Source organism: Notamacropus eugenii, chromosome 1, assembly GCF_028372415.1.
Source record: "Notamacropus eugenii isolate mMacEug1 chromosome 1, mMacEug1.pri_v2, whole genome shotgun sequence".
Classification (NCBI taxonomy): domain Eukaryota; kingdom Metazoa; phylum Chordata; class Mammalia; order Diprotodontia; family Macropodidae; genus Notamacropus; species Notamacropus eugenii.
In genome coordinates this window covers 722,604,769-722,625,903 of record NC_092872.1, presented here as the reverse complement: position 1 = coordinate 722,625,903, position 21,135 = coordinate 722,604,769, and the positions used below count along the sequence as shown (strand labels likewise).

Below are 21,135 nucleotides of genomic sequence, written 5' to 3'. Positions count from 1 at the left end.
GCCTAAAAAGGGCCAGAGTCTTCCACTGCATCCTGGGTCTTCTCCAGTCATCCTGATGAGTATCTGGCCATTAGACCCAGATGGCTCTGGAGGAGAAAGTGAGGCTAATAACCTTGCACAGATCTCCCTCACTCATATCAGAGTCAACTGCAAGTTATGTCATCATTTCCCTAATGTCATGGTCCTCTTAGAAAACGAAGGACAAACACAACAATTTTAAATCATTATCTTTTGTTTTTACATTAAGTTCATTTCCAAGTGCATCCCACCCTGAACCTTACCAGAAAACCTTTCTTTATTACAAAAAATTTAAAGAGACAAATAGAAAAGCAGATCAGTAAAACCAAACAAGCCACTAATTGTGACAGGATGTGAATGACAAGCTTTTTAAAAGTAGTTGTTAAGCACTGGGAATGCAGATACAGAAGAAAGGCAGGCCCTGCTCTTCTGGAGCACAGCACCATGGTTAATAGCTAGAAGGCTGGGTGAGAGATAGGCAGCACCTGGATGGCAAGACAGAAAGTTGACCAGAATGCTTATGTTTGAGCCTGTCATTACCTAGATATAGTGAACTCCAACCAACCAAAAAAGCATTCCCCAAGGTGTGAGCTGAGAGACTGATTTAGAGTCTCTGGGCAATATAAGGAGAAGATGGGGGCACAACATGGTTGGGATTGGGGCCAACAAGATATGGTAATATATGTAATATTCCATACCCACAACTCCTTATCTTTGCAATGAAGTGGGGGGAGGTTGTTGCTTACCATTTAGAAACATAACAGTGTGTATATAAATATGCTTCTTAGCACTTTATTTCATGCATCAAGGTGTTACAGTGAAGACTTGAGAAATTCCTTTCATATTTGTGAGTTACAGATTTAATTTGATATAAATCTAGCTTTCATTAATGTAATGTGATTAAGTTATATTTTGGAGACTAGTCTACAGCAGTGCATAAGGAACTAAAAAAGCCCAAAGTGTAACCTGTGTGTCTTTTGATTAACTCTCTAAGATATTCCTTTATTCCCTTATTTTATTTTCTGCCCCCCTCAGAAACCTATTAAAAGCACCTTCCCTTCTAGAGTCCACTCCTAAACATCATCTCTTTCATTAGTACAAATACATTTCTTGATAAGGCATTTATTAAGTGTTTATGATATGTCAGGCACAGGTCAAGTAATGGACACGCAAATACATGCAAACAAGACAGACAGCTCCTGCCCTCAAGGACCTTACAATCTAATGGGAGAAGGCAACACATACAGGGGAGCTGGAAGGGGAGGATAAAGGTAAGCATATAGTGGAAATTTATTTATGAGGTTTCTATGCCCTAGCACAGGTTCAATTTTTTAAGGGTGCCATGCACAGTTGAGAAATGAGTAGATTTCTGTTACAAATTAATAGGCAAGGATCAATCATAACTAACTTTTCTAAAATTACATTCATTTCCTTTCTTGTTTTTTGATTTTTCTAAATCCAAAAAGGTCACATTGAGATCTCCAACTCTTATAATTGTACTATCTATTTCTCTCTGTAATTCAACTAATTTTTCTTCAAGAAGTTAAATATCATGTGATTTGGTTCATATATTAAATATGTTAGCTATAATGCCATTAAAGAAAATGTCATTTTCCTGTTTATCTCTTTTTAACCCTCCCTATTTTTACTGTTGCCTTGTCTGAGATTGTGAATGTTACCCTTGCTTTTTAAAATTCATCTGAATCATTAATAAGTTCTGCTCCAGCACCTCAATTTAACTCTGAGTCTTTGTTTCAAATGCACTTCTAGTAAACAACATATTGTTGAGTTTTACTCTCTAATCTATTCTGCTACCCCTTTCCATTTTATGGATGAGTTCATATCATTAATTGTATATTTCCTTCCATCATATCCTCTTTTCCCTCTCTTTACAAAGCGGGTAAAGAGAAGCAGTCTGTTCCAACCCCTCTGTTCCTCCTCTCCTCATCAAGCCCAGGCCCTGATCTCTGGTTTCAACATTTCCATACTTTTAATCTACCCTTCCCTTATGATGAGGTCCCCAAAGCTGACATTTATTTTGTTTGTGAGCATTCCCTCTCTGATCTGTTCTCCCTTTTATGCTACCCTCTCTCCTTTCTCTGTTCTTGATGGTATTCTTGTTGTACAAATTTACTGTATGTGTGTGCTCACCTTTCTTTCTCTGGCTCAGGTAAGAATGAGGCCATGAGAAGCATGCTCCTCTATCCTTTGGTCCATATGTGTAGACTCTTTTTCTTGAACACTCCATTCATATTAAATAGTAAATTCTTCCCCTCTTTGTCATTATTTTTCCCTAGTGAATTCCCTCCTTTTTTCTTTTCTTAAAATGGTAACGCATTTGTCTTATTTATCTGAATACCTTTGTAACCCTTGCAGACATTAGGATTCTAAATGGTTAATCATTTTTTTCCCTGCTTAGAATGTAAATACTTCATCATTCTTTACTTCTTTCCAATTGCTCAAATATATTACCTTTGTAGGTTTCTTTTGACTGTTGTGTTTGTATTTGAAAGTTGATACTCAGCTCCAGCCTTTTCATCAGGGCTTCTTTAAAATCCTCTAGTTTATCAACAGTTAAATTTTCCCTGTAGGAATATGTTCAAGTTTTGCAGGGTAAGTTACTCCTAGTCAAAACTCAATGTCTTTTGTCTTTTAGGATGCCATATTACAAGGTTTTCTACCTTTGCTATAGCTACAGCATAGTCTTTTGTGATCCTGACTGTGGTTCCCTGGTTCTTGAATTCTATCTGGCTCCTTGCAATATTTTTCTTTAATCTGGAAATTCACCAAGTAGCTATGACATTCTTGAATGTTCTGAGTTGGAGATTTCTTTTAGTAGGTGATTGGAGATTCTTTCTAGTCTTCACCTTACATTCTGGAAGCAGTTTTGTTTTATTGTTTCTTAGAATACTGCATCCACATTTTTTGTTTGGTCAGGGTTTTCAGGGAGTCTGACAATTCTTAAATTATCTCTCTTCAAATGATGTTTTAGGTCAGTTGTTTTTGATAGAAAATATTGACAAGGGAGAATAAGCAACTATATCGAACAAAGATCAATATTAGCAAACTGATTTAGTTTAGCAACTTCAGCTGTAGAAACTGTACCTGAAGAAAAATGTTCCAAGATAGGTCCAAAACTCACAAAATATTCTGACTGTTGTTATTTTCCTTGTTGATGCAGTAACATTTATTGAGAATAAAAGTATGTATTTATACTTTGCATAACTGGAACACTGCTCAGAGAGATCAAAATCTGTCTCCCTTTGGTAACAAGTAAAATCTCTCTTGGCTTATGTTATTGGTCTTGGTCTATTTCTCTGTCAGTTTTGGATGTTCAGCCAAGATCTGCCCTATCTAATTGTCACCTCGTATACCTCTCCAGGGATGAGAAGTGCCCCTCAGTCAGTGGCTGTCTGAACTGGATCCCCTTGTGTCTCCAGGGTAAGAACCAGAGGCAGGACTGGTAAGCTTCAGCTTTTACAAGCCCTAGTTAGGCAGCTCCCTGTGTCTCGTCTATTTAATTTTCTGTCATCCTGGTCTTCTATTTGTGTTGGAGATAATGATACTTGGAGAACACTTCTGTCAGAGCCCTTTCTTGAAAGAAAAAAAACTGTCCAGAGATTACCATTTACACACACACACACACACACACACACACACACACACACACACACATATATATTTGTATACATACACATAAGATGTGTATATATTATGTATTTATATTATATATGTATAGATACACACATGTATCTATGTATTTGTGTATATATATGTATAGGCAGACTGGCCTAATGGACAGAGAGCTGGTCTCAGAGCCAGAAAAATCTAGGCTCAAGTCCTACCTCCAACACATCCTGGCAATGGGACTCTGAGCAGGTAGATTTACTTCTCAGGACACCAGGCAGTATTCTAAGGTAGCAAGTGGTAGAGAAGGTGCCAGTCAGCATTGGCAGAGAGCATTTACTCATCAAGAGTTCACTATACAAATGAAATCACAGGTCTGGTTTAAAAAATGTCATAAATAAGTGAAAAGAATTTTCAAGGCTAGGTTGCAATAAAATAGAGAAAAAAAGGGAAGTATTATCCAGAGTCATCTAAAAATGTAATGCCACAGTATTCAAATTACCAAGGGGATAGTTCATAGATCTAGACAAAATAATAATAAAATTCATTCTGTGAATGAAAAGGTCAAGAATTCTTTAAGAAAGAATGAAAAATAAAAACCAACTCTAGGAATGTTAAGGCGAGAGGTAGCATTACCAAATTTTAATTTACATTATACAGCAGTAATTCTCAACTCTATCTGGTCCTGAACAAAAAAGGAGACCAGTGAAAGAGACTGGAAAAATAAAGTTAGAAGGAAGTATGTGTAGCAACCTAATTTTTAACAAATTTAAGAACACAAAGTACTTGAGATAGAACTCTTTATTCACAAACTACTGAAACTACTGTAGAGCAGTTTCGCAGAAAATATGCTTAAACCAGCATCTTGTGGCTATGCTATAATGAATTCTACAGATAAATCCTACATAAGTTAAACTGTAAAAAGTAGATAATGAAAATTTCCGTCCCAACTACGGAAGTTGATAATTTAAAAATTTTTATTGAGGCCTTTTTTTATACCATAGACATTTCTTGATATACTTTCATCTTACTTCTCCTTGTAACAAAAATAATAAAGCAAAAAAAAAGCAGCAACCCAATCTGACAAGGTATGACACATACGCAACCACAGTCTTTTATCTCTCTATTAAAAAGAAGATATGTTTTATTCTTCATCCTTTGGAACAAAGATTGATCCTTGCATTTAATCTAAGTTCAGCTATTTAATTGTTTTTTTTTTTATTCTCAGTGTTTTAGTCATTGTGTATATTTTTTCCTGACTCTGCCTTCTTCACTGTGCATCAATTCATACAAGTCTTCCTGTGTTTCTCTGAAGCCCTATACTTGTTGTTTTTATACATTTATATGACACAAATTATTTAGCCATTCCCCAAATGATGGAAACCCAATTTGTTTCCAGTTCTTCACTAAAAAAATAGGACTGCTATGAACACTTTAGAATATTCATATTCTAAAATGCTATGTCTTTGAATTTGCTGGAAGTCAATGAGTCAAAGGACATGGGAACAAACTTGTAATCAGATCCAAAAAAGGTAGTATAACAAAAGATAAAATATATTACTTCAATTCCATCAAAACAGAAAATACCTTCTCTCTCTCTCTCTCTCACGCACATACACATATACAAACACAGACACACATACACTGTAACCCTAAAACACATACACAATACACACAGATCAAATGAAAATGAGAGATTCAGAGTGGGGTCAATGTAGTGACTGACCATGATTCCAAAAGGCTACTGATGAAGCATGCTACAGATCTAACAGAGGGGTGATGTAGAATGAAGCATACGTAGGGAGATATGAGCAATGTGTAAATCTGCTTTGCATGACTATCCATATTTGTTACAAGAATTTTGCTACTTTTTTATGAGGGGAGAAAGGAAGTATGAGGGAGAGAAAATAAATACTCACTTAAAAAAAGAAAATTTAGAAATGAGATATGAACATTTCTCAAAATATGAAGTGCAAACTATCAACCACCAGCTCAACATTGCTAGTAATTAGAGAAATTCAAATTCAAAGAAGTTTTGAGCTTTTTGAACTCACATATTAAATTCCTAAAGATGGAAAAAAATTCAAGTGTTTGTGGGGATGTGAGAAAACAGGATGTTTCACTGCTTAGGAAGTTATGTACTGGTACAATCAAAATACTTTGCAATTAAGCAAGATAATTTACAAAACTTTTCCCATGCTTGGATCCAGTTATCAGGTCCCACTATTGGGTTTACACCCAAATGAGGTTATTGCCAGCAAGAAAATATCTGTCCAAAAATATTTATAGCAACACTATTTTCAACAGGAAAAAAAATGAAAACAAATTGTCATCTCAAAAATTGAACATTACTATGCTATAAATAATGATAAATAGGAATGCTTCTAAGAAATATGGTATCTATATGAAACAGCATAAAAAGACAAAATTAAGAGAACAATATACACAACTACTTCAACTGTAAGAAAATAAATTTAAATGGCAAACGAGATCAAGAACAGTATTGATTAGTGGAAAGAAATGTTGGTTTGGGGGGTTTAAGGACCTATGTGCAATTCTGGCTATACCAATATATATACCTGAGACCCTGAAAAAAATTACTTAACCTCTCTGGGATTGTTTCCTTATCTGTAAAAAAGGTAATTAGACCAGATGACTCATTAGGTATTTTATAATTCTAAATGTATAAACAATGGATGACATTAGTAATAGCTTATGATCAGTCCCTTCTTTTAACCATTAAAGGACTGAGGCTGCATGTACTATTGGTCATAATCACTCATTTATGTTGTTTTACTTACCTTTTTTCCAAAACTACACACTGTAGGGGATTCAACAGGGAGTAACTCATGGGTATCTATGATGCATCAAAACAAAATTTATCAATATGGTTATTTTTCAAATTCTTGTAAGTATATTTTTCTGTGTCAACAAAACTTGAAAGACAGGCAGCAGGCCTTAGACTTCTTTGCCTCAGTACTAAGAACAAACAGATGAATTTTTCAAGGGAGGGAAGTCAGAGTAAAGACAGGAGGCAAGTGGGAACATTCTGTACAAAGGACCAGAGCAGCAGAACTGGAGCACATGTCAAGACTTAGGTTCTAGTTCAGGTTTGGTCAATGGTAAATATGAGTAAGACATCACCTATTTAAGCTTTGATTTCCCCATGAATCAAATTAAGGGTGATTTCTAGCATTTCCTCAAGCTATAGTGATTATGAATCCTATATCATCTGTCAGAAGCACCAGTCTTCTGAGGTATGGAAAACTGATGGTCAAGACCTTGAATGCAATTACAAACAAAATAGGGGACAAGGGAAAGAAGGGATCACACATTGAGAAAAGGAATAGTAATTCAAGAGAGAGGAAATCCTAACTCACCTGAGATCTGGCTGGTAGGAGACCAGAACTCATTTCCATCTCCTCCTTCATTTTCCTTTCTTGGAGAAGAGCAGAATCTTGAGAAGCCAGAACTGAAGGACAAGAAAGAAATCAAGAGGGAGACCAAGTCCTGCCTTGTAGCTCACCAGTCCACTGCGGTAGAATCTCCCATTTATCATGTGGATGTGATCCCCATGGTCCTAAGAGGGGAGAGGTAAAAAGGAACCCAGAATCAGACATATCTTCCTCATCTATGTTACAGCCTTCCCCAAACCACCGGGTTCCTGTCCACTGCTCTCTCTATAATACTGATTTTGCAGAGCTTGGAAGACTCCACATCTCACTGTTATAAAACAATTCTGGTAGAATGCTGACACATCTCTCTTTCTCTCTCCGTATAATTATATACATATACATACACGTGTATATATAATACACTAAATATGCTATATATATATATACACACACCATACACGTACTATATACATATGCTTATAAATATATAAAACTATGTATTATAGTAGTATATATGTGTTTATTGTATATACATATACACACATACTGTTAGAAAGCTGTATGGGTTGTCCACTAAATATATGTTGTTATATGAGCACTGGACATTCTCCATCCTCTTGGTCTCTCCCATTTGGATGGTCAGGTCAATCTCTAAGGAGTGGTCACAGATTTCTTCCAGGAAGTTCTTCAATATTCTGGAGCTTAAGGCAACCAGCACAATGTCATCCACAAACAGGAGTACTGGAAAGCTCTCACCACCCAACTGTAATATTTCTGACAAATATAAGATTTCAAATAGACTGGGGAGATACTCATTAGGCTACTTTCTCATTTTAAAACTTCTAGAACTCATACAAATAGGTTTCATTCAAACTAGAACTGAATGAACAACACTAGTGAGTGGCCCTGATTCACCAAGGTACCAAAAGACCTGAGAGAGGTAACTGTTGAACTACCTCAGTGAACTCTGAAAAATGATGGAGAGGGGAGGTCCCACAAAACTGAAAAAGGGCAAACATCATCTTAGATTTCTTATAACAAGGGAAGAGAGTAGTCTGCAAACTGTAAGTCTGAGCTGATGCCTCTTGGGTTTGCTCCTCTCCTGTTACCACAGTCACCATTGTATTTCAGGTCCCGTCACTTCACACCTGGATTGCTCAAAGGCCTCTAAATGGTCTCAACCAGCAAAAATGACTTTCCTAAAGTGAAGGTCCAACAATATCGCTCCTCTACTCAAAATGATTCCTTATCACTCCTAAGATCAAATCTACATTCTTTTGTTTGGCACTGAAAGCCCTTCAGCACCTGGTCTGGACCTCCCTTTCTAGACTCACTGTACATTTTTCCACACAATACTCCATTTCTCATCTTTATGCTACAATGGACTCCCTCAAGTCCCCTATTTTCTTTAAAAACAATACCAAGTACTTTTCCTGGTTTCCCAATCCCTCCACAGGAGCTAGTGACCTCCACCTCCAATTTATTAAGTGCCTACTATGTGCCAGGTACTGTGCTCAGGGCTTGGGAGACACAGAGAGCAGGTTCTGCTTTTAAGGAGCTCACAGTCTAACAAGACTGTGAGGAGGAAACAAGAATAAACAACTATTTACAGGCAAGCTAATTGTATACAGGGACAAATTGCAGAACACCAACAGAAGGAAGGCGCTGACATTAAGGGGGATCAGGAAAGGCTTCCTGTAGAAGGTGGGATATAGAAGGAAGCTAGGGACAGGCAGAGATGAGGAGGGAGAGAGTTCTAGGCTGAGCGAAAACCCATGAAATTGTGTGGATTCAGAAGACAGTGTCTCGGCTGAGGAACAGCAAGGCGGTGTCACTGGTCTCCGGATTGAAGAGAATGTGGAGTGAGTTTAAGGTATAAGAAGACCAGAAAGGAAGGGGGCAGGCTATAAAGGGCTTTGAATATCAAACAGTGATACTGGAGATGATAGGAGTTGAGTGAATAAAGAGTGGTAACATGGCTAACCTTGTGCTTTAGGAAGATCAATCTGCTAGCTGAGGAGAAGATGGGTTGGCGTGTGGACAGACATGACTAGGGAGATCAATGAGCAGGCTTTTCAATAGTCCAGGTGGGAGATGATGAGGGTGGTCCTGGTGTCAAAGGACAGAAGGTGGCAGGAGAGAGATGTTATAAAGGTAGAAGAAATAGGGCTTAACAACTGATTGGTTACGAGGAGTGAGATAGAGTGAGAAGTTGCGGATGGCACCTAGATAGTGAGCTTGGGCGAATGGGAGGATAATGGGACCTTAGGAAGAGGGCAGGGTTTGGTGGGAAAGAGAATGGGTTCAGTTTTGGATATGTTTTGTTTCAGATGTTTACGAAACATCTAGTTTGAAATGTCTACTAAGCAGTTGTAAATGTGAGACTAGTGTTCAGGAGAGGTTAGGGCTGGACAAATCTGCAAATTATCCGTATAGAGATGACAGTGAAAACCATGGGAGGTGAGGAGATCACCAAATGAAACAATACAGAGAGAGGGAAAAGAGAAGAGGGCCAAGGACAGAGCTTTGGAGGACACCATTGTTACAAGAAAGAACTAGGAAGAAGATCCAGCAAAGGAGACTGGGAAGGAACAGTCAGACAGGAAGGAGGCAAACCAGAGAAGAATAGTATCACAAAAACCTGGAAATATGAGAACATCCAGAAGAAAAAGGGGGACTGACAGTGTTGAAGGCTCCAGAAAGGTCAAGAAGGGTGAGGACTGAGAGGCCATTACATGTGACAATGAAGAAATCACCAGTAACTTTGGAGTGAGCAACTTCAGTTGAGCAATAAAGTTAGAAGTCAGATTGCAAAGAGTTAAGAAGAGAATGAGAAGAAAGAAAGTGGAGGCACTGATTGCAAACAAGCCTTCTCAAGGAGTTAAGCCAGGAGTTAGCTAGCAGGAATGGATAGATAAAGTGAGGGGGTTTTTGGTAGGGGAGACACAAGCATGTTTGTAGGCAGTAGGGAAGCAGCTGGAAGACAGAGTGAGTGGGGATGGTAGAGCGAGAAATCTGCTGGAGAAGACAGGAAGTAATGGGATCACTTGGTGCATGTCGAAGGGGTAGCCTCACGAGGACAAAGACCACCTCCTCATGTGAAATAAAGAAGAGAAAGTGGTAGAAGGTGACTTAGTGATGTGAAATGAGGAAAGGAGAAAAGGGAGATATAGGTGAATGGTTTTCTTCACTGAAGTATGAGAGAACGTTCTCAGCTGGGAGAGGAGGTCTGGGATACAGGGATTTGGAAGAGTGGCTGTGGTGAGTGGGATAAAGGACTGCATTGTAGCCCAGGTGGGATTATTCAATATCAATCATGGTTGACCTTGCTGGCATGTTGTCATGATTTTCTTAAGATTCATTCAGCAGCACATATACGGAGTGAAGTCAGTGTGCATGGTGGGGATAATCCAGGGCTAAGGCTTGGCAAGGTAAGATCAAGGACAGGATAAGGGAACCAGGCACTCGAGAGAAAGTGTAGGATTGTACTGTTTGACAAGGGGTCAAGATGGAAGGATGGAGAGTGTAGCCAAAGCAGGGGGGATGGCTTGGGAAAGAACTAAGGGGTCATGAGGTCAGAGGTCACACGGAAGAGAAAGACTAGGTTTGGAGGCTGCAAGACAGACTGAAAAGTGCAATAACAACAGTTGCCATGTGATCAGATAAAGCAATTTTAGAGTTCATGAACATGGAGGTAGTTCATTTGCAGTCTGTGGCAAAATCAAGGGTGTGATCATCTTTGTGTGTGGCTAAGGTGGGGTGGAGGAGTAGGTCACGAGAAATGAATAAGTTGAGAATTGAGAGGCTAGAGTGCTTGAAGGAATATCAGTATGTTATGGTTATGCCCCTGGTATGAGGGCAGGAGCTGGGGGAGGGGGCAGAGAAAAACTCAGGCAGAAAGAAAAGCATCTTGGAGGGGGGTCTGCCATCAGAATCTTGTTTGGGTGATAAATATGGACTGAATGAACTTCACAGGAGATGTTACTGAATGATGGTGGTAGGAGAGCCTAGAAATGGCGATGGAGAGCAATACGTATTCCAACTCTCCCCCTTTTACCAGGGAAAATGAATGGAAAGTGAAACCAACGCTGCAAAGGGTAACCAGGGAGGCTGTATCATTAGACACAAATACAATGTATTTATTTTGCATAGTATGTATTTGTAGGCTACAGCATTGGGCTGAATGAAACAAGATGAAATTCCATAACAATAAATATATAAAGATTTATCTACTTGGGTTAAAAGAAATCAAGTTCACATGGAGAAGATGGGGAAGACAATAGTTTATCTGAAAACTCAGTGAACAAGACTCAAAAGAGCTAGGAGTTTTAATGGGGTGCAGATTCAATGAGACCACAGGTAAGTGGTGGCCAGAAAAGTTCATTCAATCTTGGGCTTCATTAAGGGAAGACTAACTTTCAGATGAAAATTCCTTCATATTCTGCCCTCATCTGTTATGCTCTGTTGGCCAACAGAAGTTAAGAACATTGATAAGCCAGATTGTCCAAAGGAGGGCAATCAGAATAGTTGGAGGTTTTGAATTCATGTCAGAAGAGTCAACTGAAAGACCTGGACATGTTGAGTTTGGAGAATGGAAGACTAAGAAGGGAATAACAGGTATCTTCGATTATTTGAAAGTCTATCCCATGTAAACAGGATTAGGCTTGTTCTATATGTCAAGGGAGGTCAGAATTAAGAATCTGTGAAAGATGACAAGGAGCAAATTTAGGCTTGAGGTCAGAAAAGCTTTCTAACAAAGAGAGATGTCTAACACTGGGATAAGCTGTCCCAAGAGAAGTGGGAAACTGCTCCTCCTGGACAGTCCTCAATCAAGGCAGGATGAGATTGGTTGGGTTAGGTCTAGTGGAGATTCTTTTAACAAGGAAGGCATGGATGGAACTACAAGTCCTCTGAGGTCCTTCCACCTCTTGAGTTCTATGACAGGACTCGATCTTTGGATGACTGCAGCAGCACAGTACAAGGCACACAGCAGATGCTTAATAAACGATGATCAGATTGTTTAAGCTCACACGGCTATTCCACAAACAGTGAAAACGGATTAGGCAGCAAACACAGCACTCAGATCAGAGAGGGAGAGAAGGGGAGAAAAGGGAAGGAGGGGGAAGCAGAGAGTAGGGGTGAAGGGGGAGAAGCGAAGGAACCCAGGGAGAGAAGGGGGAAGGGGGAGAAAACTAGAAGAGAGGAAGGAGTGAAGAAGGGAGAAGAGATGAAAGGGGAGAAGAGAAGGGGGGAAGGAGGAGATGGGGGGAGGGGCAAAGAGCCAGAAAAAAGGGCAAAAGGGGAGAAAAAGGGAATGAACGAAGGGGGAAAGGGGTGAAGTGGAAAAAGTAGAAGAGAGGAAGGAGTGAAGGGGAAGAGGGAAGAAAAGGAGGGACGGACAAAGAGGGGAAAGAGGGGACGGAACGAAGGCGAGGAAGGGTAGAGGGGTGACGGGGTGAAAGGGGATCGGGGAAAAGGGAGGAAGGGGGAAAGGAGAAGAACGGGGGAAAGGGGAGAAGAATGGGGGAAGGGGAGAAGAAGAATGGGTGAAGGGGTGAGAGGGGGGATGGGGGAGAAGGAAGTGCGGGTCTGGAAGGTCACAGAAGGCGGCTCTGCGGGTTCCACTCTGACAATATGACCCCCAAAGTTCCCCTTCAGGCACGTCCTCGCTTCTCCCTCCTCCTTCTTCCCCCTCCCCCCACCGAGGACCCCGGCCCAGCCGAGCCCCTGCCCCGCCCCTCCCCCCAAGCAGCTCACACTCACACAGTGCCCCGCCTAGCGCCCCCCCCCCCCCCCCCCCCCCCCCCACGCCTTAACTATCTCCTGGGCCGGCTCCGCCCGGACTCGCCCGCACTCACATTCACTCGCTCGCTTTCATCCTCTCGCACACGTACGTGCGCGCCCACACATCCACCCTACACACCAGCTCACCTGCACAGAGCTCCGCGAAGAAGTAAGGGCGGAAAGCCCTGCCCCGCCCACTCACCTCCGAACTGCGCCTGCGCTGACTGAGCCCAGAACTACCATTCCCAGAAGGCACTGGGGTGGGGACTAGTCGAATGGAAACACGCAGGACATGCGTGCTTAGAGCGGTTACTTCGGGGTGGATTCTGGGAAGTAGATTATGGTTCCAGGACTCATTGACGCCTAACCTCCTGGGAAATGTAGTCAGTGGACTGCCGCTGCGCAAGCGCACTACCCAATCTTTCAGTATCTGCTCGAGAGGCTTTTATTCCTCCTGTTGAGTTTCCTGCCCTTTTAGGTCTCCAGGGCCACGCTTACCGCCGCGAGTAACCCCTGCCGGCCTCCGCCGTTGCGTTCACTCTCCGGAAGCGATGCCAGCCCCGCATCCTTCCTGCCGCCGTTGCGGGGCCTCGGGCTCTCCGCCCCACCCCCACTCGCCTGCACCGGGGCACGCGGGGGGCGGGGTGACTGCCCGGGAAGAAAAGAGGGTGTCGGGAGTCGTGGGCAGGAGCGGAGGAGGCGTCGGTGTGTGCCCGCGCTACCTCCGCAGCCACCGCCTGCGGGGCCCCGTAGGGTGCTCGCCCAGCGGCTGCGGCTTCGTTCTGCGAGGTCGGGGTGCTCCGAGGGGCCTGAGGCTGCCTAGGGTCCGAGACCACGGAGAGGCCCGTCCCCCATCTCCGATGGTCTTCGTCCCTGTCCGTGTGAAAGATCTGATAGAAAGGGAATGCCCGGTAGATTCCGGTGGGCCAGTCCACCGTTAGCACACTGAATGCTTCTTTGCAAGGTTGGTCAACTTTGCTAAATTTTCTTCTCCTCTTCCCCCACGTTCTCCTGCACTCATCTCTGCCAGTCAAGCGCTTCCTCTGTCACTTTCATCTCCCGCTCTCCTAGTACACATTGTATCCTTATTTCCCTCGTCAGTGCCGCTACACATCCTGAGCCAGATGCTTCTATACCCACACAAAAATGCGAATAATAAAGAATAGGAATGGATGTCAGTGACTGGACAGCACATTATTTCAAAGGAGAGCAGAATCGGAAATATCCGTTGAAATAAATCCCATTGTGAATTGAGTTGTCAGATACAACCGATCAGTCTGGTGTTCCCCATCTGGGCCGGGACCATTGAAGTACTGGTTCATCTCATAAATAGGAACAATATTGAGACCCTGTTGTGTGGAAAAGCTTAATTACATGCATGCTCCATAAACTCTGTCCACTTCTTGGTATAGTTTCTAGAAATCCTATGATTCGGTCAACTGAGTGTGAACAAGGTATCTATATACTTTAATATCCTGTCCTAGCAGAAAAAGTTTTAACTAGAATCTTCCACAGGGAAAATACATCATAAAGGGATGCTATGAGTTGTCTTTTTCAGCTATTTTTTGGATGAGATGGCTTTGAAAATGCCTTCTCACTCTGAGATTCTGATATCCTTATACCACATACTGCAACAAATTTCAAATAAGTAAACAACTCATGTAGAAGATATAAAACCACAAAACAATTAGAGGAGATTGGAAGATTAATTATACCATTCACTGTGGATAGGAAAAGAAAACATAATAAGATACAGGATAGAAAAAAATGAGTGAATGAAAAAGTGAAGCCAAGCACTAGGCTAAGAACTGGAAATACAAATACAAAAGCCAAGTGGATCCCTGCCCTCAATAAACTTAAGTTCTAATGTGGGAGGCAGATAACTGCTATCCTGCAAAAATTTAAAGCTTTTTGCATAAATCAACGTGGCCAAAAGGAGAAAAGAAACAGAATATAATAAAAACCTTGGCACTGAACATCTGTGCTACAAATCTGACATCCAAAATGTGTAGGAAATTGACACAAAATTGATGATTCTGAGCTATTCCCCAAGGGACAAATAGTTAAAACATATAAACAAAGAGTTTTCAAAATAAATGACAATTACTGAGAAGAAACAGGAGGTCGGACAAACATTCACTGATAGTGGTAATTGGTTCAACTATTTTGGAAAACAATGTGGAATGGTACAAGAGAAGTTAGGAAATTGTTGATAGCTTTCTATCCATCTGACTGCACTACTGGACTGATAGCCTGACAGTCATGAATGGAAAGAAGAATCCTACGTGTACCAAAATATATACAGCAGTTGCTCATTCTAATAATGAAAAGCTGGGTACACATAATAGACCTAATGATTCAGGAATGACCAAAATAAACCGTGCTATGTGAATGTAAAGGTGTTGGGAATGGAAGCTCAATTCCATGTGGACAGTCTCGGGCGGGTAAAGGTGGGAACTTCTAAATCTTAGAGTTCTCATGAGGCCCCCCATAAAACAACAGGGAATTGAGGAGTGAGATCTTGTGGATTTCCGCCTCTTCCCGTGAGATACGTGATGGGAGGAGCATTCCCGCTCTCGAGACTGTCCTGGATCTGGGCACACCTATTGTTATCTAACAGGCACGGTATTCAGGTGCAAACTACAGGGCCGGGAGAGCTTAATTAGGTCAGGAAAGCCTGAAAGCGCTCTTAGCGCGGAGGGGCCCTGACAGACAGAAGGCCTCTCCTCCCTTTTCCTCTCTTCGCTCTCCCCTCCCCCTCTCTTCCCACTTACACTTCTGTTTCCAATCTCTTATTGTAAGATCTTTGCCTCCTTGGGAGATTCCTCGCTCCCTCCTAAGGAAGAATTTCCCCTGCACTTGTAACCAGGATCCTGAATAAAGCTTAACCCTTGTTCGACTCCGGAAAGTCTCTTCTCTCATACGTTTATCCGGTTTGGCCAACCGAAGACCTGCAATACAGGTAAGGTAAGACTCGGGTAGCCCTCAGGCCTGGCATAAAGGAATGTTATTGTACAGTAAGGAAATCTGGACATGAAGAATTGAGAGACACAGGAAGGTTTGTATGAAGTAATTAGCTTGTGAGTGCTTTGAAGGCAGGAATTGTCTTTTAACTCTTCTTGTATCCCCCCCTCTGAGCACAGTGGCTGGAGCTCAATAAATGTTTACTAATTGACTAAAGGGTGAAAAAGAAATCAGAAGAATGTCATAATGACTACATTATAAATGAAAACAGTGTAAAAAACACAATGAAACTAAGGTCATAAGGTACAAGGTTGGTCTTAAATTATTAATACTAAAGCACAGCCTTTTTCTGTTAAACACATAAGGTATAAAAAGTAGCTTTTGCTTGTACAATCATTTGCAATCACTGAATTTCCTGCTTTTATTTAACCATCAGGTTTTTTTGTTTGTTTTGGTAAGGCCCATGACAGTTTGGTGGTGGTAGAGGGGAGTTCTTTCTTGGAAGTAACCCATGTCAAAACAAAATCTTCGGTGGACACCTATATCTCTGAAACAAAATGCAAACTCCCCAGCCTGTATTCTAAAGTACTTCACAATCTGACTCCCACCTTCCTCTATAATTTATTTCATATTAAGCCTCTTTAATTCAATTTATTCCAACCAAACTGACTGACTGGCTATTTCCTGACCTTAACATGGTCTCTGCTCTTCATGCCTTTGGGCAAACTGTCCCTCATAGCTGCAATGCTCTCCTTACCTCCAGTTCCTAAAATCCCTGGTTTCCTTCAAGACTTAGCTCAATTACCATTTACTTTGGGACAATCTTCCCCAATCTCTCTCCCTTTGTGCCTCATATTGATTAGTGTCCTCTCCCCATATCTACCAGTAAAACATAGGCTCCTTGAGACAGTGCTAGGCACTGCAGTAAGTGTTAGGTGGGCCAGGAGAGACACAACCCACACAAACAGTGCACACCCTCAACAAGAAGCTTACATTCTGAGATGTAAAAAAATAGGTACATGGAAGATATATACCAATGTGATGGAAAGCAATCTTAAGAGGAGAAGGCTTTAGAAGCTGGGAGTACAACAAAAAGTTTCCTGTAGAAGGTAGCATTTGAGCTGCATTTTGAAAGAAGCCAGAGAAAACCAGGGCCAAGGAAGGAGAGCATTTCAGGCCTAGGTCACTAATGCAAAGACACAATGATCTGAAGTGGAGCTCACCCATAAGAAATGGCAAGTAGTCCAGCATAGCTGGATTGTACAGTTCATGGAGGGGTGTAAAGTATAAGAAAACTGGAAAAAATAGGAAGGCTCTGAAGAACTTTAAACACCCAACTGTTTTGTGACAGTGTCTGGAATAGGGGAACTGCTCCCAGGAAGACATATGGTCCCCTGTTTGTTCTCGCTTTCTATATCATTATATGACTAGACCTGGTGGTTTTGAGACTACCATAAGTCTCCCCTTAGGGGAGGCTGTAGATCAGAGAAGCTAGTATTGGAAAAATACAGGCAACAAATTTCCCAAGATTAGTGCAACTGTATACCCCAAAATAATGTTCCCAGCTTCCAGACTGTTTCTCAATTCTGTATGTCCTGAATGCTGACATGAAAATGGCCAGTTCCAGGTGGCCACCCAGAATGAGGGCATAAGTACCCTACCTTCAGGAGTATGGAAGCATCCCTACCGGCTGGAGCACTCCTTTCCAGGTAAATAGACCTCTCTCTTTTCTTCCCCAACGCAGTGCTATCCTTATACACCCTGTTAGTGTGTGTATCTGAGTTCTCTGTTGGATCCCTTTCTCCTTTTCTATTTCCTTGCCAATTCCCTGCCACGGAAGTTTTGCCTTGAACAGACTCTATTGTTTTACATGTTATTCTTGGCACTCGAGCTTGTTTTCCTGACCTCTCAAGCTAACCCACTGGTCTTTCCTTAGGCATAAACCAAGCATTGAGACAAAGACTTAGCCTATTGATAGCTGCAGTGACTCAGGGGAAGCATGGCACTGTGAGTTCAATCACAGAAAGCAAGGTTCAGTGGGAACCCCATTTTCTCTAGGAAGCATTCCCTTACGCCCTGGGACTCTCACAAAACACAGATCAAGTACTTTTTATCTGTTCCTATAGGTAATAGGGAGTCACTGGAGTTGTTTTAGCAGGCAGGTGACATGATCAGACCTGTGCTTCAGGGAAATCACTTTAGTACTAGGTTGGTAGATCAACTGGAATGGGGAAGAGTCTTGAGAAAGAGATTAATTAGGTTACTGTAACAAAGTGAGAGGTGGTATGGGTCTCAAATATGGTGGTGACTACAGACTGAAGTGGAGAGGAGACATGGGAGACATTGTGAGAAGGTAGAAAGGTTGGGCAAGAGATTGGACATAAGGAGTGAATAACAGGGGAGGAGTAAGGATGACAATGAGGTTTGTGAGTCTGATAACTAGGAGGACAGTGGTGTCCACAGTAATAGGGAAGTTCAGAAGAGAGGAGGATTTGGGGAGGGGGATGGAGATAAGTGTTTTATTTCTTTTCTTTCCAGTGATAAACAACAAAAGGCATATAGGTGCTTAATGTTTGCTGGCACTGAGCTTTTTAAAATTTAAAGTCATGTGTAGATGATCAGATAAAAGAAAACTCAGGTGAATCAGGTTGGACCAGATAACCACTAAGAATTCTTCCAGACCTTGCCACCAGCTTAAATGGTCCTCAAGCACTGGACTGGATCATTAGAGTCTCTTAGTGCTGGAACTGCACAACAGACACACCAAGGTCCGCATGGCAGACAAAGAGAAGGGATATATGCCCTAATTAGAGGCTTTCAAAGGCCAGTTTACCATTTGGCAATATTATAGAAGGGATTCTTTTCCAATTATGGGTTGGATTACATGAGCTCTTAAGAATCCTTACAATCTTGAAATTCTGTGAAATTTTCTGAAGCTTTTATCTGAAAACTACAACTGCATAAAAAGCTGCAATATGTAGTCTTTGATGAGCTCCAGAGTATATTAATAACATTTAAGGAGACAGTATCTTTTAAGAGGCTCCCTCTAGAAGGCTTTCCCAAACACACTGAACATCAAAATAAAACAAACACATTTGCTACAGTAAGAATTTTCTTATGTGTAATAAAGATTTGTCTAAACCTGAAAGTATTCTCACATTCATGATGTTCAAGAAGGGCTTCTCTCTAGAATGCACTCTCTTATGGGATGTAATCTTTCAGTTTTATTTGAAAGCCTGTACATTCACTGCATTGAAACTGTTTCCCTTCAACAAACTTTGCTTTCTTCCTAAAGGCTATTCCAAATTTCTTACATCTAGAAAGTTTCTTTCCAGCATGAATTCTAATATTCCTTAAAGTTTCTACATCATTTGGAAGTTTTCCCACATTCAATACACTAAAAATATTTCTCAGGTGTTAGTTTTCAGTAAGGTTTCCCTAATAGCTAAAGGTCAAGTCACATTTATTGGGTTTCTCTTTAATATGAATTTCATGACTGTTTTCCAATGCAAATTTTCCTATAGTCCTATGGGTATCTATGGTCTATGAATTCTATTATGTACAGCAATTTAATTTTTGTCTAGGCTGTTCCACTTTCATTACATTCAAAGTGTTTCTTTCCAGTATACATTTTATGTGCATTAAAGCTTTCTTTATGCCTAAAGGCCTTCCCACATTCATTACATTTAAAGGGCTTCTCTCCATTATGAATTCTCTTATGAATTTCAAGATGTGCTTTTTGCCTGAAGGCTCTCTCACATTCGTCACATTTATGCGGTTTCTCCCCAGTATGAATTTTCTGATGTTGCATAAGGGAAGAGTAGTGCCTAAAAGCTTTCCCACATTCATTACATTCAAAGGGCTTTTCTCCGGTATGAATTACCTTATGTCTAATAAGATATACCTTCTTGCTGAAGGCTTTCCCACATTCCTTACATTCAAAAGGCTTCTCTCCAGTATGAACCCTCTTATGTACGTAGAGGCTTGCATGCCAGCTGAAGGCTTTTTCACACTCATTACATTTATAAGGTTTCTCTCCTGTATGAGCTGTTTGATGTTCAACTAGGTATCGTTTACTACTGAAAGCTTTGCCACATTCATTACATTCAAATGGTTTCTTTCCAGTATGAATTATTTGATGTTGAGAGAGGTTATGAATATTGCTAAAGGCTTTCCCACATTCTTTACATCCAAAGGATTTCTCTGCAATATGAATTATCGTGTGTCTTGTTAGGTACTTCTTCCGCTTGAAGGCTTTCCCACATTCATTACATCTGTAAGGGGTTTCTTCTGTATTTATTTTTTGATGTACAGTAGGGCACGAGGCGTTGATGCTGAAATCTTTACTACTTTGATTATACTTAGGGTCTTTTCCTCGCATATGTAGTCTATGGTAATGAATAAGGTTCGAATGGTAAATAAAAGGCTTCCTGCAATTATACTTAGGAAGTTTCTTCCCCAGGGAGATTCTATTTTGCTTAATTAAGTCTGAACATGGTCTGACACTGTTTCCAAGTGCATCGTATTTGTGTAGACATTTTCCTACAGTAATTTTCTGTTGTGGAATGAGGTTTGACCCTAGATCGATCTCTTTTTCACATGTATTATATTTGTTAGTGTTTAACTCATTAAAAGTATTCCTGGGAATGACTCTTAATTGTCTGGATGGTCTCTCTTGGTTGGTGTTCTGCCTCTCTAACCTGACATCACAATCCCAAGCTTCTTCCAATTTAGAATCCCAGGGACTTTCCTTTATGCGTCTTCTTTCCTTGGGTGATTCTCCTGTAGAAATATGCTGTCTTAGAGCTGACTCTGGGGTTTCCCAATGTGTCTTCTGTACAGGGAAATCTGAAAACCACAGAAGTGCTATTAATACTTATTGCTCTCCAAGGGCACGTAATCAAAAATGAATCCAAAGGATGCCATGGCCCTATAAGAACTGTGTCAGGAACAATAAAGCCGCAGATAGCTAAGGCTCATTGTAATAAATTTTAACGACGATAACAAAAATATCTATGGATTTTTATTGAAATATAGACTAGTTCTAGATACTGTCTCCTTTATCCATGGTCAATCTGGTGCAGTTTAATAAAAATAACAGCAATAATAACAATAGCTGACATTTATATAGAGCTGCTATATGTCAGGCACTGTGTTAAGTGCTTTATAAATAAAATGAGATATTTCTTTTTTAAAATCTTTATATTATTTTCATATCATCTTTATTTCCAAATATATCTCACCCTCTCCACTCCCCAATAAGCCATCCCTTGCAGCAAAGAAAAAAAGGCAAAAAAGAAGTTCAGAAAAGCCAACATTTCACACCACACATCTGTCACCAGCACAA

At 40.9% G+C, this 21,135-nt stretch overlaps 1 protein-coding gene across 1 annotated transcript in view; it reads right to left on the bottom strand.

The window, feature by feature from the left end:
• The window catches only part of LOC140520207 (uncharacterized), a 54,794-nt gene that overhangs the window by 18,645 nt on the left and 15,014 nt on the right, over positions 1-21,135 (bottom strand). Inside the window, exons 5-10 of the mRNA XM_072634021.1 lie at positions 19,375-20,636; positions 13,323-13,714; positions 12,972-13,270; positions 7,026-7,117; positions 6,447-6,502; positions 3,864-3,930 (exon numbers count right to left, since the gene is read on the bottom strand). Of these exons, the coding sequence (XP_072490122.1) occupies positions 3,864-3,930; positions 6,447-6,502; positions 7,026-7,117; positions 12,972-13,270; positions 13,323-13,714; positions 19,375-20,636 (2,168 nt within the window). The remainder of the gene's footprint in view (positions 1-3,863; positions 3,931-6,446; positions 6,503-7,025; positions 7,118-12,971; positions 13,271-13,322; positions 13,715-19,374; positions 20,637-21,135) is intronic.